A 20106-nucleotide genomic window follows, 5' to 3' on the forward strand; every position below is an offset into this window, starting at 1 on the left:
TAAATAAAATTACAAACTGGTAAATTTTAAACCAAAGTCCAACTCTCTTTAAGAGTACCAACTATAGATCCTTATATCTGGAGGGCACACAAAAAACTTCCAACTTCTTTCTGACTCCCTGTGGGAATCCATTTGCCTAAGGTTATAAGCATGCTTCCACCTATCCTTAAAACCATCTGCCTGGATCGTGAGTAGAAAATGTTAACATTCAGTATATTCTTCTTTATATCTTCTGGATACTGTTAAGCACAAATTTAGTTTTTGCTGGGGAGGAAAAGGTTCAGAATTGAGTAAAAACTTCTCATTAACATCTACTGGAGCATATATACGATATGTATCTAACACATATTTAAAAAGTCCAGTTGTACCATAGGTAGTCAGATTAAAATGTAAAGTATGGGAAAACTGTATCAATCTCATTTATTTAAATATTTTGTAACATGCTGAAAGTCATATGGGAGGACTGGGTGATTCTGACACTCAATAATTGTTGACTGAATAACCACATACACAAATGGGGGCACACAGCTTTGTAATGTGCCTTTGAAAAGCCATGTCCAGCATGATTTAAAAGGGACATGCTCCTTTTGTGGCTCAGCTAGTTCTCTCTTTCTCTGCCTAGGCCTCCCATACCGCTGCTCTTGCCGCATGTTCTATGGTTTTGTATCTGGCCTGGCCTTCAGATTTATACGCCCCATCTCTCTCCATTTTCGGCTATCCAGACGGAAAAGTCTCCTTAAATTTGACAATTCATTTAATCAACTGCCTTAGGCAGTAACCTCCCGCACCCTGCCCCTCCAGTGATCTGTTTCTAGGTCCCTACCTTATCTGCTCATGCAGATTTATCTGTGGTTCTGCAAGTGAATGAACAAACAGTATAAATCCATAAACCAATCAGGTAAATCCCTCATCTTCCTGACACCAAATATACAGATTTACCTGCATTTATATTTACTTTTATTTGCCCCATTTTCTGTATCTTAGTAACTTCTTTTCTGTTGGAGCAATCCCAAGGGAAAGAAAACATGCCCTAAAAGTTCGTATCTTTAAAAAAAATACTTTCTCCTTACGTACATTCAGGTACGGCTCCATGTCTTTGCTCCCCTTCACAGTGCAACTTCTGAAAAAAGAATGCCCACCTTTCACCTCAAACTTTAACCCACACGAATCTACTGAAACCTCTATCACCTCACCAAGTGTCTGTGAGCCACTACATTAATACTGTTCCTCCTACTTCCCAGCCGCTCCTTCTCGGCTTCTTAAGCTTTTCCCATCCTTTCAAGTAGCACTTCCTCTAGTATGTCAGATTAACAGTGCCTCATGTAGACTTCACCTGACCTCAGGGCCCATCCTGCATCCTCTTCTCTTATCACTGCTCTCTACTCCCACTGCCACGGTTTGAAGTACTATTTATATGCTCCTGATCCTTAAGTGTGTATTTGTACTCTGATTTCTCTGCTCATCCCTCAGACTTATATCTCAATATCAACCAAACACCACCATTTGTATATCTAATTGACATCTCAAAGTGATTATGCCACAAATGTACCTATTTACTTTTCTTCCCACTTAAACTTATTGTTCCCACATTTCTTCCTAACTCAGTAAATGGAAGAACATTCTTCCATAGACTCAAACCAAAAATAGGAGTTATGCTAAATTTCTTCCTGATTTAGCACGTATACTTCCAAAATATATCTAGAGTTCTGTTCTCCGTCCAATTCCACGAGCGGCATGCCAGCTAAACAACCATCATCTTTTGTCTAGAGCTCGGCAAAAGTCTGGACTTGCAGCTCTCACCAGTCCTCAAACTGTTCTCTTTACAGGCACCAGAGTAATATGTTAATCTATACCAGATCATGTCTCATCTTTGTTTAAAGACTGTTCGGGCTTTCCACTATCAGTAAAGTAAAATCTCAATTTGTTGTCAGGACAACAAAGCCCTACAGGGGTAGTTTCCACTGAGTCTCCAGCCTGTCCTCACACCAATTCCCTCTCCGACAATGCTCCAGCCACACTGACGTCTTTCAGTTCTTAACACCACACAGTGCACAGTTTCTCACCTTGGAGTCTTTCTAACCACTCTCCCCTCATTTGCAATGCTCTTCTCCCAGCTCTTCATGCCTGACTCCTCATTCCACAGGTCTCAGCTCTAATGTCATCATCTCAGAGAAGCCTTCTTTGCCTACCCAATGTAAACTTCCATATCTCCTACTTCTACCCAGTTATATCTTCTATTTCTTTCCTTTAAAACATTTACCATACCCTCATACTATTTATCTGTCTAACATGTCTTCCTTCAAACCAGACTCCATGAGGGATGCAATCCTGTTTGTATTATTACTACTGTATCTCTAGCCTAGCAGACAGCCTAGTACTTGGTAGGCAATCAAAATAGTTATTATAGAATGAATAAACAAACATGGCAAGACACTAGCTTTTTGTCCTCAATTTTATGTAAAAAATTCTGGCTTTGCTGTTTTTCTTTTTCCAAACAAAACAAAACCCACCACAAAACACACACACACACAAAAGAAAAGCCCAAATAGAAACAATTACCCTCTGGGAACATTCTGAAATCAAAAGTAAATTAAAAGCAAGCAAATTTTATCTATACCTTTTTTCTTTGGAACTTCTGATAATAACTTTAGAGAAAGTTTACTCTCAATGTAAATGAGCTGATTCCAAGAAACTGGCTACCCCAAGCCATCAAACCATTTAACTTACTCTTTGAATCCTATTCTGAGTTCTGCAATTTTGACCAGACTTCACATGCCAAAAGAAACATTTTGGATAGAGAACAAGGAAACTATAATGCTTAGCATTTCTCCATTATAAAGCTGGTTTCCTGAAACCAGAGGATAAGGCTAAAATCCATCATCTAGAAATGACCACTCAGGCATGATAAAAAGCAGAATATGCTAAGTTTCCACTTCTCTGTCCAATTCCCAAGAATCTCATATTCTATAATACACTTTATTTATCTTAATCTCCTTCTCATCAATAAAATGTCAGTACTAAAAAGCTATAACAATCAGGAAATAATTTTGAGCAATTCTGACTTTCCTGTTGAGAACTATTCTGGCCCACTAGTCACAAGTGTAAAAGAAACAGGGAAATTTCATAAAATCCTTCTCTTTACAATGCCAGCTTGGAGCTGCTCCAGGAGCAAGCCTTTTGGGGTTCTTGTGTGTGGTATAATGATCAGGGGAAGGCAAAATGCATGAGAACAAATGGTAAGTGCTTACAGTGATTTCTGTACTGACTTATCAAGTATGGCCTGAACCTTACCAAACACATTTACACATACACATTTCCTCCACATAATGGAGGAAAGAAAGAATGAGTAGTGCATATGAGGTGCAAACAAGGCTCCCTGGATATAGGAAATCAGATACCAGATAATTTAGGGATTCAAGGAAAAAGAGTAAGGAAAGTTGGCTTTTTAACTATAATTAAGCATAATGAGTACAAAAGGGATAAAATGAAACATAGATGCTTTTGTATATTTCACCAGAAAAAGCTTTTATACGAAATTTCATGCATAAATTTAAAAAATTATACACATATCAACATGCACATATAAACAAATTCGTTTCATACTTTTAATTCTTGATAGACTTTGCTGAGAGGGACCTAGAATGGATATGCTATTAAAATCAGAGAATGCACACAAGAAAATAATTATTCCTCTTTCTATTTCCTCTCTTTCTTTTACAGAGTTGATCTGACTGGCAATAAGGATATTTCCCAGAAAGGAATCCCTAGTAAATTATTACCCACATTATCAAAAGCCTCCTATATTAAAATTATCCCTTATATGTAGAAGGGATGAGCTGGCCCTTCCCAATCAGATCAATGATTGTATGCCACAGGACAGACTTGCTTGTAAGTCACTAAATTGCACAAATACTAGCAATTTTAAAAGAATGATTAGTTTATATTGCTTCCATGCACCTCATCTTTTTCTTTAGATTCTAATTGAAAACTACAGATATGAGCTGGCTTACCTATTTTTTTAACTTCTTCAGCAAAGTATGGGTCATTCAAATCAACATCAGAGGGAAGTTCCTCCTCACTGGCCTCTTCAGCAAGAGCCTTAAAGTTGAATATAAAAATACAAAATTTCATTATTATAAGAAGTATAATAAATGTATACCAAGAAAAACTGTATGCATTTCTTTTAAACCAAGTAGTTCAATCTAAAAGTAAACCAGTGGCCAAGCGTGGTGGCTCATGCCTGTAATCTCAGCACTTCGGGAGGCCAAAACGGGTGGATCACAAGGTCAGGAGTTCGAGACCAGCCTGGCCAACACAGTGAAACCCCATCTCTACTAAAACTACAAAAAAATTAGCCAGGCATGGTGGTGCACACTTGTAGTCCCAGCTACTTGGGAGGGTGAGGCAGGAGAATCACTTGAACCCAGGAGGCGGAGGTTGTGGTGAGCCAAGATCATGCCACTGCACTCTAGCCTAAGCAACAGAGCGAGACTCCGTCTCAAAAAATAATAATAATAATAATAATAATAAAGTAAACCAGTTTTTAAATGGACCAGTTTATAAACAACTCCCACCTAAATTATTCTGTTTATTCAACAAATAATTACAGAGGCTAGACGCAGTGGCTCACGTCTGTAATCCCAGCACTTTGAGAAGCTGAGGTGAGCAGATCACTTGAAGTCAGGAGTTCAAGACCAGCCTGGCCAACAAGGTGAAACCCTGTCTCTACTAAAAATACAAAAGTTAGCCAGGCATGGTGGCGGGCACCTCTAATCCCAGCCACTTGGCAGGCGAGGCAGGAGAATCGCTTGAACCCAGGAGGTGGAGGTTGCAGTGAGCCAAGATGGTGCAACCACGCTCCAGCCTCGCAACAGAGCGAGACTCCGTCTCAAAACAAACAAACAAACAAACAAACAAACAAACAAACAAACAAACATAGAATACTTAATAAATGCAAGAAACCACGTAAGCCTTTTGGGAGAAATGGAAGTTATCAGATACATGGTTTCTGCTCTCAAAAATTTTACCATCTATTAAAGGAAATCAGACACATAAATACATAAATAGACAAATACATAAATAAAAATAGTTCAAGATAGGAAGGGTTAGGAGAGACAAAGTGATGCAGACATTTGAAGGAGAAGATCTGAAGGAGAAGGATACTTTTAGATGAGTATCAGTGATGAGAGGTGGCCTTTTCTCTCATAAAACTGAAAAATGACAGTGACTGAATAACTTGAAATAGTGCATTGTGAATTATCTCTTAAATTACTAGTTACAACAATTTATTTGTTGGTTAATTAAAGAAAATAATTTTTATTATGAAAATTTAAAACAGACATAAAAGTTGTTTAGGACAACGTAATGAACCCTCTGTTCTCATCACCCAACTTTAACAATTATCTTGTTTTACCTATAAGCTACCCCTAAAACTGTCAGGCTATTTTAAGTAAGTCTGCTGGTTAAATTTTCCTAATCTAATTTGAACAGACTCTTTACTAAATTAGCAAATTTAAATAAAGCAATCAAATCTATAAAATAAATAGAACATATGTGAACTAAGATCAGGCTAACCAGACTGAATTTATCTCTAGGAATCTAAAACATCTCTAGCCATTTAAACAAAAATATTTAGAATGCCATTATTGCTAAACACCCTGCATGCAAAAAGAACCACTCAAGCCCTAAAGAGTATTTATTTTGACATTAATGTACTTTTAAGAACAAGTGCTTCTGGCTTTTTTTTTTTGAGACAGAGTTTCACTCACATCGCCCAAGCTGGAGTGCAGTGGCGTGATCTCAGATCACTGCAACCTCTGACTCCCAGGTTCAAGTGATTCTCCTGCCTCAGCCTCCCAAGTAGCTGGGATTACAGGCGTCTGCCACCACACCCGGCTAGTTTTCTGTATTTTAGTAAAGACGGGGTTTCACCATGTTGGGCAGGCTGGTCTCGAACTCCTGACCTTAGGTCTCAGTCTCCCAAAGTGCCGGGATTACAGGCGTGAGCCACCATGCCCGGCCAAGAACAAGTGCTTCTTTTTTTTTTTTTTTTTTTTTTTTTGAGATGGAGTCTCGCTCTATTGGCCAGGCTGGAGTGCAGTGGCACAATCTCGGCTCACTGCAAGCTCTACCTCCTGGGTTCACGTCATTCTCCTGCCTCAGCCTCCCGCGTAGCTGGGACCACAGGCGCCCGCCACCATGCCCAGCTAATTTTCTTGTATTTTTAGTAGAGACAGGGTTTCACTGTGTTAGCCAGGATGGTCTTGATCTCCTGACCTCGTGATCAGCACACCTTGGCCTCCCAAAGTGCTGGGTTTATAGGCATGAGCCACCGAGCCCAGCCAGAACAAGTGCTTCTAAGAATTTTTTTTTTTTTAACCAAACTACTATATGGATTCAGCAGTACCATATTTTTAATGAAGAATACTTGCTATGTATCTACTCACACATTTCTTTAACTGCTTTATAGATCTAAACAACAGCTAGATGAAAATACTAGATAACATGGCATATAACATGTATTCATTTCTTCAGTCATAATTTTTCAGTATCAAAATTGAAACCACTGAGGAACAAAGGGGCAAAAATATTTTTAACTTGAAGAAAATTCTTGAAACTCTTCTATATACAAAGAACCTGTGGAGTCGTAAAGGATCTGTTGGAGTCAAGGCCAGTACTGAGTATTGTAGGGTATAGAACACCCTGGACACTCAACAACATATTTTGAATGCTGCTGACAAACGAGTCCAGACTTAGCCCAAATGAACGGAAAAAATAAAAGCATAAGCTCGAAGCTCCCTGCAAATGAAAATCAAACAGAATACCTGCTACAATTCTCAGAGTGACTACTTTATTGACCCCATAAGGGCCCACTTGAGACATTTCCAGTAAACAGATAGCTTAACACTTGTGGAGTTATTTCATTTAAAAGATATTTTGCAGCCTACTGAGTTTGAAAAGGAGTTCTAGGGAAGAAGAGAGTTAGTCAGCACAACAATGGGAGCAGGGCTCTTACCCCATGTGGTGTTACATGTATATTGTTTTCATACATGGGTTCTGGCTCATAAGTTCCTTAGCCCTTGCTACAGTCCTTTGTGTTCGGTCTTAAGGGCAGGACTGTACTCTTCCCTCACCTTTCTGATTGTGTGTCTTAAGACCTTTCCCAGACAGAGTCCTGCCCTGTACTCTGTGGGAAAGGACTGCTGGCATAACGAAGCTTCCATAAAAAACCAAGAGAAATGAGTTCACAGAGCTTCTGGGTAGCCAGACACATGGAGGTTTCTGGAGGGTAGAGTGCCTACAGAGGCATGGAAGCTCCACACCCCTTCCTCCATACCTTATCCTATTTCCTTTGTATCCTTTGTAATATCCTTTATGATAAACCAGCAAATGTGTGTGTTTCCCTGAGGTCTGTGGCCACTCCAGCAAATTAACTGAACCTAAAGAGGGGGTCATGGGAACCCCAACTTAAAGCCAGTCAGCTGGAAATTCTGGATGTTCAGACTTCGGACTGGTGTCTGAAAGGGTGGACACAGTCTCGGGGACTGAGCCTCCAACCTATGGGATCTGAAACTATCTCCAGGTAGTGTTGGAATTGGAGGACACCCAGTTGGTGTCCACTGATTAGTGTGTGGAGAAATCTCCCTACCCATTTGGTCACAGAAGTCTTCTTCTGTGTTGACAGCTGTAATGTGAGAGCAGAAGAAAAACACAGTCTGAAAGAATTTTTCCCAAAACACCCAATTTCTCCATTTTACTATCCATTTCCACAAACACTGACTACAATAGAAGTATAAAAATTACTCCACTGCATCACTCAGCTTTCCATCTCTCTACCTTTACAGCACTAAAAGTCAAAGCTGTACCGAAAGCATTATAAGAGCACACGGTATAGAAACAGTATAGTAGAGAACAGAAGAAAGAACACTGGTCTGAGTAATTGTGGATTCTGGTCTCAGCTTGGCCACTGGTATGCTATGTAACCTCAGACTAATCAGCTAATTTTTTTTTCAACTGTAAAACAGGGTTGGACTAGAATTAATAATTTTAAGATTCCCCAAGTTGCAAAATTTTGTCTTTATCAGTGATAACACTCTAAGGCACACCACCACCAGAATGCTGCATTTCAGTGACAAGAGCATTTTAGTGGCAAAACCTAAGTGATCTGTGCTATTACTGAGGACTCTGGAAAACTCTGCAAAAGATGTTATTCCCTGAACAACGTGAGTCAAATCATTTTGTCCACAGACACCATGTTAACACAGAGGAAACACTCTTTTTTTTTTTTTTTTTTGAGACAGAGTTTTGCCTTGTCGCCAAGGTTTGGGTGCAGTGGCGCGATCTTGGCTCACTGTAACCTCCACCTCCTGGGTTCAAGTGATTCGCCTGCTTCAGCCTCCCAAGTAGCTGGGATTACAGATGCGCGACACCACGCCCAGCTAATTTTTGTATTTTTAGTAGAGACAGAGTTTTGCCATATTGGCCAAGCTGGTCTCGAACTCCTGACCTCAGGTGATCCACCTGCCTTGGCTTCCCAAAGTGTAGGGATTACAAGCATGAGCCACCGCACCTGCCCAGGAAATACTCTTGATAAAGGAATTGAATGACAGTAAGGTGATAGATGAGGCATAAGATAATATTGCAAGGTGAAAATGCAGGTTGAGAGATGGAAAGTATGGCATAATTTCACTCATGTTAAAAACCTCTGTGTGCACATATCCTCAAGGAAAAAAAAGTCTGTATGTACCTCTTTTGCTCAGAAACACCGAACAGAATCATACTGCTTATATCTAGATATTAACTGAACTATGTGTTTTATGTAGGTGGCATGTAAATGTAAAATGTCAGAATGCAGCAGTTGAAGTGGCTCTGGACTGTGACCGGGCTTTGCATGCCATTAGGTGGCCATGCTGAAAATACTTAACTTACTGCATTCTCACTTTCCTCTTTCTTAAAATTGGGATGATGACAAGGCCTACTTCAGTAAGTGGTTACATTTTGAGATAATGGATCCCAAGCACCTGGTACCATCTGATACATGGTTGGTATTCAATAAACATTTGGTCAAAATTATCGCTGATACCTTCTGTTTCCTTTTCAGCCTTTTTTTCTCTTTCTTTTTCTCTAAAAATTGTTCCCAAGGGGTCAGTTTATCTTTTCCTTCCAATTTGTTCTTGACCATCTCTTCTGCACTTTCTTTAAGACCTGAGGAAAGAATCCAAATAGTTTAGCTTAAAATGTCTTATTGTCTGGCAATCACTTAAACATATAATTTATAAAGAAAAACATAATTTATGCATATTTAGTAGAGTAACAAAGAACATGCAATGGTAAACATCTGTAATACCCCAATATCACACACTGACATAGGACCAACTTGTATAAAAGTTATTTCCTAATAACAAACAACAATAAACCTAACCAAACAAAATCAAAACAAACCACCAAACAAACCTAGCAATTTGATACATGATCAAGCAACTAAAGAAAAACACTGTATTTAGGCTCAGGCTTCATTTCTCTAAACTTTTTTGTTTTGAGATGCTAAGAAAACTTCTGAACTAATTCTTCTCAGGATACTAATTAATTTTTGTAGCAAAAGACAAGTGGTTTCTCTTGTCTTTAATTACCCCACGTGCTTCTGTCATCCAAGTGAAAGCCTGTGTTCTCTGCAAACTACTGGTTTTGAACAAAAATTGTTTAGTAAGGAATCCCTGTTGAACTATCCCATGAGTAAAGGATTCTCAATCTTTTCTCAAGCACTCCTGTGAGGCCACATAGAAAAGATCAAAAGGATCACCAAGTTCACATTCTATTTCATATGGTTTAGTTCTTTCAATGCTGCTACTTGCTCTTATATTTCATCTCAAAAAGTCTTTCTTCCTATAATCTGCTGTTCCCGATTCACGTTTCTAGGTATCTTATGCAATAACGAGAGGGGTAAGAAGGTGGGAGAAAAGCCCTAAGGCTGATCTATCAGTTTACAAAGACCCTCATTATTGCCAAAATAAAGGAAATGTAAATACTGTGCTGTCCCCTTTGATAATAAAGATGTTTTTTTATTTTGTAGTAGTGTTTAGAGGACATACTTGGGTGGATCTTCAAATATTTAGATGACACAAAATTCATTAAAAAAAATGAGACGTGATCAATCCGGATCATCTTCTCAGACACATTCCAAATTCTAAGAAAGTAGAAACTATACTAAATATAATTCTCTTTTGCTGATGAGTATATAGAGACTGAGAACATGTAGCAATTTGTCTAAGAACATGGAGGTAGGAAGCTGCACAGCTAAATTTTGAATTCCTGGTCATCCTCTCTACTATTATCAGATACATCTAAAATGCTAGTTCGACCTACAGAATGAAGAAATATATAGCCCAATAATAAAATCTAAAACTCTGGGCCTCTGGTTCCTTATCTGCAAAATGAATGGTTTAGATGAGAAGTATGCAACCCTTTCCTCCCACGTGCACTGATTTTTTCCCCCTCAAAACATTTGGTAGAAGTAAAAATATATAAAACAACTAAAAGTAGTGCTTTTGGGCCTTGAGCTTCAAAGAGTTTCAAACAGCTGAAATAGATCTCTAAGACCTTCCTTGGTTTTTAACCCAACACTTAATCTCCAAATTTCTATAGCTTAGAAAAGTATTAATGTTAACCTACATGCACACCCAAGGTAACATAGATTTGTTTTTATGACATACTTGCTGTTAGGATCTCTAACTTACAGGATGCGAAATCAGAACGCAATTCTCAATTTAAAAATGTTTCTTATGAGAAAAACATAATTCACTTTAGTAAATAGTTTTCAGGAGAAATGTGTAATATAAAACCATGTTTAGATCTCTGATTCAAAAGATAAACAGCATCTAAGAAAAGTAAACTGGGATCTTCATTTGAGAGAAAGCAGCAAATTTTGATAAAACAAGTTGATTTCAAATAACAAAATAATTTATGTATTCTGCCTGTAGGTGAGCACACAATCAGTTCAGTCTAAAATTTTAAATGTACAGTAATATATCATTACATATGATGTTTAATAATCTTTGAAAGTATCCTACTATAATTTCCTCATGCATTAAGATTTTATTACTTCAAAATACTAAATTAATACAGAAATTCTTTCACCAAAAAAGTTATTTTTGGATTTTGATCCAAGCTCTTCTTCTAAATCACCATGATGCTAAGGAGTGTTCTGTGTTGTTGTCTCTTAGATGACTAGAGGACTGGGTTGATGTGTCTCAACCTTTTTTGGAGGCATGGGTAGCATGAGATTTTGATAAAAGTTATGGACTCTCTCTCTAGCACTGTACTGGAAAAACTTGCATACAATGTTCAGGGGGTTTATGATATCCAAAGATCATCTCTGTGTATGATCCAAGAGCTTAAGGTAAAGAACATTTATAGGAGCTGAACAGGTCTAGCCTGGGGGAAGATGAAAGTCCATTACCATAACTTTGAAGATTACCAGCACTGACATTTGTAGGTTCTACATCAGAAATTTTCTCATTTCAGCATTATTGTTATTTTGGACCAGATAATTCTTTGCTGTGACGGGCTATCCTGTACATTGGAAGTTATTCAGCAATATCTCTGGTTATCCACTAGATGCTAGTAGCCCCAGGTGTAACAATCAAAAATGTCTCCAGACATTGCCAAATATCCTCTTGGGGGGCAAAATTACCTCTAGTTAAGAATCACTGTTCTAGACAATGATTAAAAATCATTTCTAAAAAAAAGGGCTATGTCAATATTTGAACCACATAAGTGATGGTATCTTATTTGATGCTTGATTACATAATGTCTTCTTACTTTATAAGTTTCATCTGAGCAGTCCTTTGTTCTAACTAGACCAAAAGCAGCTTAAAGTCACCTTCTTTAGTATTCCATAATATTTAGCATAGTGCCAGACACACAGTAAATACTTAATAAACACTTAATTGATCTGTCTTAAAGGAGAGACTCTTATTTCAAGCCAACTGTTTGATCTTTCATGTTTGGAATATATTCTCTCCAACAGAAAATGAATCAAAACTGTAGGATCGAAATAAACGGTCTTCATCCCCAAGTGGTTCATGTGGTTAAAAACAAAAAAAGAAAAGGACTTATAGCTCTAAAATAATTCATGAAATGTTTATTCTTAGGAAATAATGTTTTTCTGGTACTTTGTTTACAACAATAAAGAAACAGTATCTTCAGTTTAATACAGTCTATAATTTTTTTGCCTGGCTCTCACTTAATACACCCAAATAGTAGCATAAGAAACACATGGAAATGAATTCACACACCATCATGATAACTTAAAAAATGCTTTGTTCTTGTTGTCATCATGAGGTCATTTAAATCTCTTACCACAGATCACAGTTGTTTATGTTCTAAGTTCTTAAAAATATGCCCATCCCAGAAGCCTCTTGGCATAAGTACAAGAACATTCTTCAGAGACAGTTTTAGCCTCTGAGAGCAGCCACTATGTGACTGAAAAACAACTTCATTATAACTGTTTTTAGTTTTGCACAAATTTGTCAAAAAATTTTAAGTGCATATCCAAGGACTTCTGAATTAGTTAAAAATAACATCAATAATCCTACAAACAAGGGGCAAAAATCTCTCTCAAAGTCAACCACAAACATAGATGACTCAATTATGACAATAACAATTTAAGCACAATCCATTGAGAATTATTCTGGCAGTTTGCATACATATAAAAATATTAAATATCCTTGCAAAACCCACAAAAATAACAGTATACATTCCTCCTACCTTATTCATTTGAAATATCTGAAAAGTCTTCAAAGGGCAGGAGATCAATAACTTAAAATAACTCCACTAGGTACTATAATTGGTTTTGGTCATAAAAACAAAATGTACATTTAAACATTTCCGATATAGGCTGAAACTAGCGCTCTTTATTTAAACCTGACTGTGTAACACTCAATTCCAAAAGTAGCTTTTGAAATCTAACCAGCCATCACTACTGCCACCAAAACTCCAAATTTGGAATCCACTTTGATTATAAGGCTTTTTTTTGAGACATAGTCTTGCTCTGTCACCCAGGCTGGAGTGCAATGGTGCAATCTTGGCTCATTGTAACCTCCACTTCCCAGGTTCAAGTGATTTTCCTGTCTTAGCCTCCCTAGTAGCTGGGATTATAGGTGCACAACACCACACCTGGCTAATTTCTTTTTGTATTTTTAGAAGAGATGGGGTTCACCATGTTGGCCAGGCTGGTCTTGAACTCCTGACCTCAGGTGATCCACCCACCTCGGCCTCCCAAAGTGCTGGGATTACAAGCATGAGCCACCACGCTTGGCTTTTTAGAGGTAAACCACTGGGCATGCCCTGAGGAACAATGTCATCAAAGGCACTCCTTCAAACTCTCCACTCCAATGGTTTGGGGAGAAGGAACGATACATTCACTCTCATAACAGGGGTCACAGGATATTTGGTCCAGAAAAGTAAACAGGATCTTTGTCAGGGCCATTTTTTCCTCCCTGGTAAAGTAGGGTGACTATGTGCATAAGATATCCTTAAAGCATATTGGATAAGCCAAGTGATCAATCTTTCAAATAAGACATGTGAAGATCTGAAGTGTTTTGAACTTGGTTCAGGATCTTACAATTTCTTGTATAAACTTCTGTAAATCCCTCTCTTCTAAACTTTTTTTTTTTTTTTTTTGGAGACAGGGTCTTGCTCTGTTGCCCAGGCTGGAATGCAGCAGTGCAATCACAGCTCACTGCAGCCTTGACCTCACAGGCTCAGGCAATCCTCCCACCTCAGACTCCTGAGTAGCAGGACCACAGGTGTACATCACCATACCCAGCTAATTTATTTTACTTTTTGTAGAGATGTAAGTCTCACTATGTTGCTCAGGCTAGTCTTGAACTCCTGGGCTCAAATTATCCTCCTGCCTCAGCCTCCGAAAGTGTTGGGATTACAGGCACGAGCCACCATGCCCAGGCTCTACTAAACTCTTACAGTACCATGGTCTTCTATTCTCTAGCACTTGTCACAGTTGCAATTATATATTTATTTGTGGAATTTAAAAAATTATTATTAATAGGTTGCAAGCTCCATGAGGGCAAAGGTCATATAGCCTGTTCTTCTCCTGACGGTAACTCTAGTGGCCAGTGAAAGGTGTGACATACAGCACACACCTTATAAATGTCTGCTGAATAAAAGAGCAAATAAAAATAAAAAAATGAGTCAAATTTGTTCCCAACCTTACAGTCTAGGAACAACAATGCATAAAATTAAAAAGTAAAATAACAACTAGCCTTGTGAACAATAGTAAATAGCATAAATGACCAATCAGCCAGAGCCAACAAATACTCTTTGGATGCACTTAACACTATGAGAATAGTGTTATATGGAAACAACACACACAGTCATAGGATAATAAGGATAAGGGTACAGGAAGCTGCTTAGAATAGGCGATTGCTTCTCATATAACCCTCAATTCTGTATCTTCCAAAACATTCAATGAAGTATCCATAAAAAATATGCCCAAGGTATGCGATGAATGAACACATGTTAATCCTTTTTTTTGTTGCTGATTGTCTAAAAGCTATTTAACTGGGCAGAAATTGCTTTACATTTGTCTTGAATTTGGGCTTATCATACTCTTCTTCCAAATCGTCTTTTACTCTCCCTTGAAATGATGTCTTCCATTTACAATCGTATTCAGTTTACTGTAAATCAAGCTGCCCCTTCTTAGAATCAAATATTCTTGAAAACTAACTTCAAATACAAAACAACATTTGGGCCTCATTAGGGAGCTATTGTTTCCTGTATTTGCCTGTACTTTATTTGTATGTTTTCTTTGCCTTTCGAGTAGTTTGTAATCACAATGTACACAATATCAAGCTATCCTAGTACTGACAAACTAAAATTCTGGCCAAGTCTGGCGAAGCCATTCTGCTAATTCATTTATGGCAAAGAAGACTGAAGAACTACTTGTTCTATTGTTATTTTTATACATGTTTACAGACAAGGTAGAAAATAAATGAAAACTTTTAAATGTAAAGAAACAAAAGGAATTTCTTGGAATCCAGTCACAGTAAGAAAGCTCAAACAGAAATATTAAACTAGATTAGATGCAAGGAGTTTCCCTTGGGGACAAACACTAATCTGCTATGGTCTTATAGGGATCTTTGGTTGTAATGGATTGCTGGCCAAGAAGCCAAGACACAGAGTTTGAAGCCTGATCACGGTGGGAGGTCCCAGCAGAGACCACTACATTAAGCCAAGATGCTTAAGGGTGCTCTCAGTGGGTGATGTCTCTTCCTTTACAAATCAGAGAGAACACATGCCTGTTTGGGCTTTGGTTATGGGCAGAAAAGGGAAGTAAAATACATTTTCCCCATAGAATTTATAACCACAAACCCCTGGGTTTGTGGCTGGAATTCACACTACTTGTGTGGCCCAAAATAATCCAATCCAAAAACTCAGCTTCAATTGGTGTTGGACTGGAAGTGCCCTTAGGAATCCGGCAAATATTTTTTAAAAGAAGTACTTTGACCCAGGCTTCTGCAATTCCCTTAGGTAAAGAAAGATTCAAGAACAATGAGATCACAATCAAACTTCACAGAAACAAATGATAAGAACCATAAAGACTATGAATATTGGAATTATCAGATACAGGATATAAATCAGCACTTTTAAAAAACAAAAGAGGAAATCAAAAGATCAGACTAACAAAAGGATAAGACTAGAAAAAAAAATAAACAGCACACCAGACAGAGGTAAAGAAAGAATTAATGAACTGAAAAACAAAAGTGAAGAAATTACCCAGATGTAGAGATTCAAAGGGATGGAAAATATGAGTTACCAGATTCAGAGTGAGAATGTACCACAGGTATCAAACAGGATTTCTAGAAGGAGAAAACAGAGAAGATTGGGAAAATGTAATACTTCAAGAGAAAATGGTGGAAAAGTTTTCAGAACTAATGAAAGATGATAATCTTCAGAATTCTGGGTATTTAATTTTAAGCAAGATTAAAACTAACAAGCAAAAAATGACCTACCTCAGAGTGCAACTCTAGAACACCTAAGACAATGAAAATATCTTAAAAGCCAGGTACCCAAGACAGAACTGTAGGGCAAGACCACATCTCTCCTGACAGGATTCACAAGTGGGCCCTGAGGGATTAAAATACTTGTTTTTTAGTCACACTGGCTTCCTGACTTGCACAGGAGTCAACAAGAAGTCTTGTGAGCTCACAGTAAAATTGCCCCTTCCCAGAAAGAGGCTAAGAGGGGGATTGGCTTGGTGCATCCAAGATAATACCCTTCCCTCCCTAATCCTCAATATTCACAGCCTCACTATCACAATCTGCCCCCAGAAATCATCCCACTAGGAATAATCTCTTTATGCCTTTTCTCCCTATTCATTTTGGTCACTGCAAAAAGCCCCTAATCATCATGTTCCCCCTAATATCCCATGTTCTCATCCTCAGAAGGTAACGATACATCCTTTCTTCTGCCCCATTCCCTGCCAACTCTCTACCACTAAATTCTGAAGAATTCACAGTACACCATCAGCAGAATCTCATTATATCTCTGAACATTTTCGTTATCTTGTTCTAACTGAAGCCTGGCTCTCTACCAAGGATACTGCATACTACAGTTCTTTCAATTGTTGCTGTTGGGTTGTATTTTAGCTTGTTTTCTTCACAGAACCCCCATACCCACTGGCCTAGAGGTGGGCTAGATGTGGTGGTCATCAATGTTCTTCATCCAGTTTTCTGAAGTGTGGTACTGGTGTAGGGATAGGCAGACCAACTGACCAGTAAAACACAGAGCCAAGCAACAAACCCACAGTTCTGAAACTCTGGTACGTGAGAGGTGACATGTCAGATTACTAGAGGAAAGGAGAGATTATTCCACAAATGGAACAAGATAAAAAAGGTTTTCTATATGGCACAAGATAAAATCAGTTCCCTACCTCATATTAAAAAAAAAAAAACAACTCTAGATGGATCAAGGACTTAAATGTCCCAAACCTTACATCTTTCAGTAAAAAAATCAAAGGGAACACTCTTCTCATCTGGACAAAAAAGAGTTTCTCAGATAAAGCAGAAAATATTAACTATAAACGATAAATCTGACAATATTAAAATCAAGTATTCTTGTTCATTAGATGACAGAAGAAAGTGGGAGAAGAGAGGAATTACAAATTAGAAGATATTTGCTGTCTTATATAAGACAAAGGATCAGTATCAGAAGTAAATAAAGAGTTGCTAAAAGCCAACAGGAAAAGCACAAACAGTACAACAGAAAAATGGTCAAAAAACATCTACTAGTATTTCACAGAGAAGGAAACATGTATGTTCAGTCTCATTGGTGACAAGAGAAATGCAAATCAAATGCTGCTGGTGGAAATGTCAAGTAATATCACCACCCTCATAAAGTTCAACATTCATGGTTGGGCATGGTGGCTCATGCCTATAATCCCAGCACTTTGGGAGGCCAAGGCGGGTGGATTACCTAAGGTCAAGAGTTCAAGACCAGCCTGGCCAATGTGGCAAAACCCTGTCTCTACTAAAAATACAAAAAATTAGCTGGGCGTGGTGGCGGGCGCCTGTAATCCCAGCTATTTGGGAGGCTAAGACAAAAGAATTGCTTGAATCCGGGAGGCGGAGGTTGCAGTGAGCCAAGATCGTGCCATTGCACTCCAGCCTGGGCGACAGAGTGAGACTCTGTCTCAAAAAAAAAAAAAAAAAAAAATTCAACATTCATACACCTTATGACTCAGCAATTATACTCCTACACAAATACCCAGAAAATCTTAAACCTGTACTAGGGGACATATATAGAAATGTTCCCAACAGCATGATTCATCATAGTAATACCTAAGAACAACTGAAATGTGACAGGAGAATGAACATATAAACTATAGTATAGAAGTTAAGTGGATGGGCCGGGTGTGGTGGCTCACACCTGTAATCCCAGCACTTTGGGAGGCCAAGGCGGGTGGATCACGAGGTCAGGAGATCAAGACCATCCTGGCTAACACGGTGAAACCCTGTCTCTACTAAAAATACAAAAAATTAGCCAGACATCGTGGCAGGCGCCTGTAGTCCCAGCTACGGGGGAGGTTGAGGCAGGAGAATGGTGTGAACCCGGGAGGCGGAGCTTGCAGTGAGCCGAGATCACGCCACTGCATTCCAGCCTGGGTGACGGAGCAAGACTCGTCTCAAAACAAACAAACAAAAAGAAAAAACAAAAACAAACAAACAACAAAAGAAATGGATGACCTACAGCTACACAAAATAAATCTTAGCAATATAAAGTGAAAAAAAAAAATCAGTTCCACAATGATTTAAAAGTATCCCAAACACACCCACACTTCCTCCCACATTAACAAAGTTAACAACTTTAATATCACAGATATGTGCAAATATCACCACAATTTTAGAACATTTTCATCTCCTCAAAAAGAAACCGTCCCCGAACCTCCCTCCTGTGGCAAACACTAGCCTACTTTCTGTCTCTATAGATTTCCCTGTTCTGGATACTTTTGATAAAGTATGTGGTCTTTTTGACTGTCTTCTTTCACTTAGCATAGTATTTTCAAGGTTCATCTATGTTGTAGCATGCATCAGCATTTCATTCCTTTTGATGTACCCATATCTCTTAAGAATATTTATCAAGGATATAAAACTATATACAATGTTCCAAAGAAGACATACAAATGGCCAACAGGTATATGAAAAGGTGCTCAACATCACTAACCATCAGAGAAATGCAAATCAAAACCATGATGAGGTATTACTTCATACTTGCTAGGATGGGTATTATAAAAAAGACAAGAGATAACAAATGCTGGTGAGGGTGTTCACACTGTTGGTAGGATTATAAATTGGTACAGCTATTATGGAAAACAGCATGGAGGGTCCTCAAAAACTTAAAAACAGAACTACCATAAGATCCAGCAATCCCACTTCTGGGTGTATATCCAAAGGAAATGAAATCAGTATCTTGAAGAGACATCTGAACCCCTATGTTCATTGCAGCATTATTCGCAATAACCAAGATAGGGAAACAATCTTAAGTGTCCATCAACAGATGAATTAATAGTGGTAAATATATACAACGGAATATCATTCAGCTACAAAAAAGAAAATCCCGCCATTTGTGACAACACAGATGATCCTAGAGAACATATTATGTTCGGTGAAGCCAGACACAGAAAGATAAATACCTAGTAGAGTTCATTTATATGTGGAATCTAAAAAAGTTAAACTCAGAAGCAGAGAGTAAAACAGTGGTTGTCAAGGGTTTGCTTGAGGGTGGGGAAAATGGGGAGATGTTGGTCAAAAAATAGGAATGTTCAGTTACAAGATGAATAAGTTCTGGGATCTAGTGTACAGAATGGGTGGTGATGGATGTATTAATATCACGTAGTAATCATTACACAATGTATATGTATATTAAATCATCACACTGTATAGCTTAAATATATTCAATCTTTGTCAGTTAAATATTTTCAAAAACCTATATACAATGGAAAGTAAATGAATAAATACTGAAATCTGGATAACGGTTTCCTCAAGTATAGAGTGGCAGGGGAGGATCAAACAGGTAAATATAAGTTAAATATATTCCTCAAGTATAGAGTGGCAGGGGAGGATCAAACAGGTAAATATAAGTTATTGCAAGGTTCTAGAATGAATAAGTGGTGGGTTCACTTATTCATTCTAACAAACACACAAACCAATCAATAAAAAGAGGCCCATGCTGGACCATTGATAAGAGACTGTCTTAATCTATAGATTATGATTACTCCAATTATGTACACCAGAGATACTTAAAGAGGTTAAGTTTAAAGAATCTGACCATATCACACTTCTGTTCTTCAAAAGACAATATAAAGAAAGTAAAATCACAAACCAGGAAGAGACATCTGCAAAGCACATTACTGATAAAAGACCAGCCCAGAATATATGAAGAACTCCTAGGAATCAGAATCAATAAAACAAAGAATACATGAATAGACATTTCACATATGAGGAAAAACAATTAGTAACCAGGTAAATGCCTAAGTATTTCTTTAAAAACTGAAGTCAGGTCACATCATCTCCATTTCCTGTCTCACACAGG

General features: G+C 38.0%; 1 protein-coding gene across 7 annotated transcripts in view; it reads right to left on the reverse strand.

Annotated features, from left to right (window-relative positions):
- Nucleotides 1-20106, reverse strand: part of ESF1 (ESF1 nucleolar pre-rRNA processing protein) — a 66572-nt gene that overhangs the window by 9415 nt on the left and 37051 nt on the right. For all 7 annotated transcript variants that reach the window (XM_017869370.1, XM_017869328.1, XM_017869336.1 and 4 more), the window contains 2 exons: nt 9083-9204; nt 4011-4098 (listed from right to left, as the gene is read on the reverse strand). In XM_017869370.1, coding sequence (XP_017724859.1) covers nt 4011-4098; nt 9083-9204 — 210 coding nt within the window. The remainder of the gene's footprint in view (nt 1-4010; nt 4099-9082; nt 9205-20106) is intronic.

The sequence above is a fragment of the Rhinopithecus bieti genome, unplaced genomic scaffold (genome assembly GCF_001698545.2).
Source record: "Rhinopithecus bieti isolate Rb0 unplaced genomic scaffold, ASM169854v2 scaffold_8, whole genome shotgun sequence".
In the NCBI taxonomy this organism is placed as follows: Eukaryota; Metazoa; Chordata; class Mammalia; order Primates; family Cercopithecidae; genus Rhinopithecus; species Rhinopithecus bieti.